Source organism: Mandrillus leucophaeus, unplaced genomic scaffold, assembly GCF_000951045.1.
Source record: "Mandrillus leucophaeus isolate KB7577 unplaced genomic scaffold, Mleu.le_1.0 Scaffold175, whole genome shotgun sequence".
In the NCBI taxonomy this organism is placed as follows: domain Eukaryota; kingdom Metazoa; phylum Chordata; class Mammalia; order Primates; family Cercopithecidae; genus Mandrillus; species Mandrillus leucophaeus.
Window position 1 is genome coordinate 498,765 of NW_012101754.1, and position 6,927 is coordinate 505,691.

The window sequence follows — 6,927 nt, forward strand, 5'->3', positions numbered from 1 at the left end:
CACCATGTTGGCCAAGCTGGTCTCGAACTTCTGACCTCAAGTGATCCACCGGCCTCAGCCTCCCAAAGTGCTGGGATTACAGGTATGAGCCATGGCACCCAGTCCTTATATTATTTTTTTAAAAAGTGAATAAATGAAAAGTTACATTTCTTTAAAATTATTACCTAAATTTTCTTTATTTATATATGGTTCCCTACTAATATTTTGCTGTGGAATCTGAAAAAAAATTTTGCCATCTACTTTTCAAATGATAAAGAAATAGGTAAACTAGAACACAAATAAGCTCTTGACCCTAAGTTCCTGCCACATACTAAGCATTGAATAAATGGCAATTCTTTTGACTGATTTTAGAGAAACCTACTCTGGTATTCTCTCTGATGTAATAAGTATACATAAGCAGTTGTACCTGCAGGAGGTGGCAGGTCATTACACCTGGACTGAGCCTTGGAGATCCTGGCCCTTTATTCTGCACATGAGAAAATGCAGATTTGGGAGGCTCTTGATGTTTACAAAGTCTCATGGCTGCTACATGGCGCAGCTCAAAAGCTGACACGGAGAAATGCAAAATTTCAACGCATACAGTAAAAAATGTTAGGTTTCATGATATCTTTTACAAATGAAATCTTTTTTTAAAAATTATTCTCTTGAGAAATTGGATTCCAGGACCCTAAAGAACTCTGCAGTTCTTTTCTCAAACACACATGCTTTTTAGAAGCCTGGTTATTTGAAACAGCGGAGCTTACTTTTTGGTCGATGTATTTGTTGTCCTCAATTGCTGAGCGTTTGGAGTGGTCGCAGGACGAGGAAGAGGTGGAAGGGAGGCTTCTCAGGAGACAACATGTGTCCTGTTGCTGGCGGTCGATAAACTGCTTCATAAAACTCTCCCTTTGCAAATGAAGTATACGCACATCAGGCATTATTAATGGAATGGAGCAAGTGATAGCATTTTGCAATGATAAGTTTGCTTGAGCAAAGATAAAGCAATGACAAAAGATCATAGACAACTAGACCATGACGAAAATATTTCATTAGCAATGGCTTCCTAGAAACTCAGTGACTCCTGCTTAAAAAGCAAAACCCTTGAAATAACTTTCAAGCAATATTACTCAGTAACTGATGGTAGTTTTTTGAATCTGTTTTTTTTTTTTTTGAGATGGAGTTTCACTCTTGTTGCTCAGGCTGGAGTACCACAGCACAATCTTGGCTCACTGCAACCTCCGCCTCCCGGGTTCAAGAGATTCTCTTGCCTCAGCCTCCAGAGTAGCTGGGATTACAGGCATGAGCCACCACACCTGGCTAATTTTTTTTTTTTTGGTGGGGTTGGGGTTTCTCCATGTTGGTCAGGCTGGTCTCGAACTCCCGACCTCAGGTGATCTGCCCGCCTCAGCCTCCCAAAGTGCTGGGATTACAGGTGTGAGCCACCGCACCCAGCCCAGTTTTTGGAATCTTATTGTGGTAATAAAACACCTTTTTTCCCCTCTAAGACTTGGAAGAATTAGTTGCTCTCTCTAAATGTCCATTTCTCATAAGAATGATTAAGAGAGAATTTTACATTTTAAGACTCAAAAGCAAGTGCCTTCATCTGATCTTCAAAGCATAATGAAAATTCAAGTAACGTCTCTTCGAATTACCAAATTCAATTAATTTTGTTTTTTAACATTAGAAATGCAAATATATTTCTATCTGAATTTTAAATATTATGGCACCACATCCAGTCTCATACTTTTATAACCCTCCACAGAATTATTTTTAAAATTAGTAACATATTACTATAATTCTATTTGTAATTTCTTGAGCTATAACTAGAAGAATTTCCTTTTATTATTAAAAATAGGTGTTTAAAGCATCTTTTATGCATTTGCTTAACTGGAGGGCAAACATGGTAGAAAATCAAATTAGTATGAGTGGAGAAATGCCATGGTTCTTCTTTTAAAAAGTGGAAGACAAATTATATGGTAACCTGACATGGTAGGCTAAATACATGCTGTAGTAGTACACAAACTGGGCCAGCTGTGGTTTCTCTGTTTGCTTGAAGATAAAAGGGCCACAGAGGCAATTTTAGTCTTATATGGTTGGGGTCAGAGATGGATGTCTACCTGCCATCCCTGCAACATTGAACAGCTTCTCCAGTTTCCTGGGCCGTCCCATTCCCGAGGAGTCATCCCAGAGAGAAGCGATGGCAAGCAGCCTTCTTGCTTAGACTACTGCAGTTATAAAGTGACTCTTCTCTGAATACATTGCTTAAAAGGTCAAAGTTGTTTGTTTATTTATTTTTTAAAAATAGAGGTAGAGGTAGTAGAAAGATAGGTAATAACTTAAAATAGAAAGACACCCAACCCACATATACTTAAAAGAAGGGTTAAATGAGGCTTAAGATGGTGAATCTTTTACGATGTATGTGACACACGCAATTAAAGGAATACTTTGGTACCTGATTTTAGGAACTGTAAAATCTGAAGGAAGCTTTGAGATTTTCACCATTTGTGGTCTGTTTGGAAATTTTTCAAAGATTCGCAGGCGCAAAGGGAGCTTTTCTTTGGTGTCTGCATTTGCTTCACTTTGCTTTAACTAAAGAAAAAATGGAAAGAAGAAAAAAGGGGGAATCTATAATACTATTATACATGTTACACAAAATTAATTTTAGAATGGAAGCAATAATAAGTAATTACATGAAATGCCAGTAGATGGCAGCGAAGGCCTACCAAGTATATGACTCCTACCCGAAATAAATTGCTCCATGAGCTAAAACTTTTGAGTTACAGAAATAAACAAAAATAAAACTTAACAACAACAACAAAAAACTAAACCGGAAAAAAAATTCAAGGAAAACGTTATGTTATTTTATTCCCAAAGAGAAGCCTCTTTTCATCTCAGACATTTTGAATGGTTTACTATTACTTGCATATTTAAACAAAAAAATTTGTTTACACACGTATAAAGCTAGAATTAAAAATTTTAAAAAACATGAAAAATAAAAAAAAATTAACTACAGAATCATACCAAGTAGCATTTGTAAAGAGAGACAGTGGCAAGACAATTGGTTATGTCATCTAGCAGATTAAAACAGAAAAGCTCAAAACAGAACCACCACCTTTGGTCCATGCAGCGAGTTTTCTATTTAGCTGCAAACATGTTTGGACACGACGAACTTAAATGCCATACGATATCTTTGTGAGAAATGACAATCAAATGGATTTATTTAAGAGTATATATTTATATTTCTACAAATTGAGTTTCAGGGAAGCTCAGGTTTAACATCATAAACTGGAACAAGGCTGAACTAAGATATTGTGAAGGTGGACTGTGGCTGGCACAATTCATGCTGCACTTTCCTATGCTCTCTTTTTCTCTCCCAGTGCAGATGTCTCTTGGAGTCCCTCTTTACTTCTGTTTACCTCTCCCCTTCTCCCGGACCTTCTGCAGACTGGAACACACTTCCCCATGTCTGCCCTGTCTTCTGTCCCAGCTCCCCAAACTGCATCTTTTAACGCTGATCCCTTTCAAATAGTACATTTAGTTCAGGCTGCCTTTTTGGAGGGGTTTGGGAGGCAGGTTTCAAAAACTATCTGCTCATTTACCTCCTTTTTGGGTATGCTTTTACTCTATAACTACAATTTGTCTTAGGTGTTGTGGAAAGATAAGAATTAGAGGCCAAGAGAGATTTTAAAACAGGAAGAGAATTGGCAATGCATCCCTCTTACACGTGGAAATACAAATTGGCTAAGGAGAAGATGAAGGCTTCTTTTTGGGGAAACATTCCCATTTCAGTATGATGGATAATTCAACTATCCAATTGGTTGTGAGCTCATGATGAGATGATCCTGATTTCTGGTTTTCTTAGTAGGCTGCAGAAATTGCTCTTACATTTTTGTTTTGTGTAACATAAACATTTACCTTAGCCATTTGTAAGTCTGATTTGATTTTGTGGGTAGCCTTTGGTTTTTCTGTCTTAGATGGTAATCTTACTTAGAGAAGGAATCACTGCTGTTCATTGCCTCCTCCCCTCCTAACTGGAGTGCTCAACACAGTAATGTGTGCAAAATGGCATGTTCTCAACAGTTCCATGGTTATGATGATGCCAATGGCAAGGAATACGCTCCCAAAGACACAAAACAAAAACTAGTAGCATCTCCGTGAGATGTACACAATCAGAAAAACAATTCCATATACGAATAAAGAGATTTACCAGGAAGAGTCTTGTTTTCTATAAGTTGATACAACTAGTAGAAAAATATTTGTCAGTGGTAAATAGAGCAGAAATAGAAAAAGCAGTTAATTTATTAGATCAGATCAGAGTGTAAGGCAGTTATATCCGGCCAAAGGTGATAAGATAAAGCAGAAATAAAGTATTTGTTAACTCATGCATTTGCTGACTCATTTATTTATGCATGGATACTGTCACTTATAAATCAAATCTTATAGGTCAGGTTCTGTGCTAAGTTCAGGGGATATAAAAACAAATAAGTCAGGCACTCGCTCTCATGGAGCCCACAGTATAACTGGATAGATGGTTCTATAAACAGACAATGATAATAAAATAGAATGGCCACTCTGGGTAAATATAGGAACAAAGTGCTTGGAAACACAAGGTAGAGAGCAAAGAGAGAAATAAGAAAAAAATGAAGGCACTACTTCTATTCCAAGAGACTTCATGGGCAGCAGAATAGAGACACATGGTCAGAAGAGTTGACTTGGGGGCTCTAGATGTATCAGCACTGTATGTATATTTTATGAGAATTCAATGTCTTCGAAGAGACAAAAGGGCAAATGGTATATTAATTGGGACATGTCATTGAAATGAAAACACAGAGTTCTTTCCTAAAAACCTCTTGGCCTGCCCACTGCCTGCATCCCCACCAGTGCCTCCCTGGCCAATGTACCACTGGGCTCCTGCACTCCCTGCAGTGATTTCTCCGTCTGCTTCAGCTCTTTCTAATCTGTTCTTCATTCTGTGGTTATTGTAATTTCTCATGCTCTGTCTTAAAACCTTTCAATAGCATTCCATTGCCTTTTTCTTTTCTTTTCTTTTCTTTTTTTTTTTTGAGATAAGTCTTGCTCTGTCACCCAGGCTGGAGTGCAGTGGTGTGATCTTGGCTCACTGCAACCTCTGCCTTCTGGTTCAAGCCTCAGTTTCCTAAGTCATTGGAATTACAAGCATACACCACCACGCCTGGCTATCCACCGCTTTTAACAAACAAAAATAGAAACTTTTGTTTTAACAAACAAAAATAGAAACTTTTTTTTTTAAAAAAAGATATGGGATCTTGCAGTGTTGCCCAGGCCAGGCTCAAACTTGTGGGCTCAAGTGATCCTCTTGCCTCAGCCTCCTGAGTAGCCGGGACTATAGGTGTGAGCTGCCATACCTGGTCAAAATCTCAATCTTTGATCTAGGCTCAAAGGCCTTGTTTTGGTGCCTCCCTGCCTGTCCAGCCTCAGCTAGCCCTATCCCCACACCAGGTTCCAGTCACATCCTTCAGTTGCTTGGAAAGATCTGCACCCTCTACCTCAGAACCTCCGTACCTCCCGTCCCTCTGCCGCCCCTCTGCCGGGCTCCCCTCTCTTCTTCTTTCTCTCTTGAACTCCATCAAATTCTACTTGTTCTCCAGATTTCAATTCTACTAGAAATTCCTCAGAGAAGCTTTCTCTGACAAGGTTTTCCTCTTACAAGCTCATAACATGTTAGGATGAATCCTATAATATTGCTGTTTGTGTGGCTCAAAGCAGTTGAAAATCTGCATTTTCTTACGGTTCAATTGAATCCACATTACATTAGTTTCCTAGGACTCCTGTCACATGTTACCACTAGATCGTTAGCTTAGCACAATAGAGATTTACTCTCTCAGCATTCTGGAGGCTAGAAGTCAAACATCAAGGTGCCAGCAGGGCCATGCTCTCTCTGAAGGCTCCAGGGAAGAGTCCTTCCTTGCCTTTCTCTTGTTTCTCGTGATTCTCAGCCATGCTTGGAGGTCCTTGGCTTGTAGCTGTAATGCCCCATCCCTGCTTCTGTCTCCACGTGACCTTCTTGGCCTGTGTGTTTCTGTGTCTCTGAGTCTGATCCCACTCTCCTTTTCCTTATAAATGCCAAACACTGGATCATCCAGAACAATTAACTTAACTGATTACCTCTGCAAAGACTCACTTTCCAAAGATGGTCTTATTCTGAGGATCCAGCTGGACACACATTTTGGGAGAATGCCGTTAAACCCCCTACACGTACTGTCGTTTGAGGCTATATTGTGTGATCCCTTGAACAACAGATCTCTTTTCCCTGAGACTGTAAACTTGGTGAGGACAGGAACCGTGTAGGATCTGCTCATTATTCCAGGGCCAGTGGCTGGCATGGCGCTGGACACAAGGTGAGCTGAGCAAATATTCAGTGAAGGAATAATGGCGTTGATCAGGTGGTGGAACTCAACTCTAAACTAAACTCTCCAGCAGACGAATGGGAAATAAAAGATTTTAGATATACCCTGAAGTGTAGAGAGATAAACATAAAATATCTATTTATTGATTGAATAAATTTGTTGGTGTGGAGTATGTGTGTCCTTAGATTCACAGAAGAGAATAAAATTAGACTCCTGTGTTGTTTAACCTGAATGGCATCTGTCATTAACAAACTAATGAAGGTTGAGACAAAGTACAGATATAAACATTTTGTAGGCTGGGCGTGGTGGATTATGCCTATAATCCCAGCACTTTGGGAGGCCAAGGTGGGCGGATCACGAGGTCATGATATTGAGACCATCATGGCTAACACAGTGAAACCCCGTCTACTAAAAATACAAAGAAATTAGCCGGGTGTGGTGGTGGGTGTCTGTAGTCCCAGCTACTTGGAAGGCTGAGGCAGGAGAATGGTGTGAACCCGGGAGGCGGAGCTTGCAGTAAGCCGAGATTGTGCCACTGCACTCCAGCCTGGGGGACATAGCA

At 39.8% G+C, this 6,927-nt stretch overlaps 1 protein-coding gene across 1 annotated transcript in view; it reads right to left on the reverse strand.

Annotated features, from left to right (window-relative positions):
- The window catches only part of NALCN (sodium leak channel, non selective), a 323,614-nt gene that overhangs the window by 87,031 nt on the left and 229,656 nt on the right, over positions 1–6,927 (reverse strand). Inside the window, exons 15-16 of the mRNA XM_011977215.1 lie at positions 2,432–2,568; positions 744–885 (exon numbers count right to left, since the gene is read on the reverse strand). Coding sequence (XP_011832605.1) covers positions 744–885; positions 2,432–2,568 — 279 coding nt within the window. The remainder of the gene's footprint in view (positions 1–743; positions 886–2,431; positions 2,569–6,927) is intronic.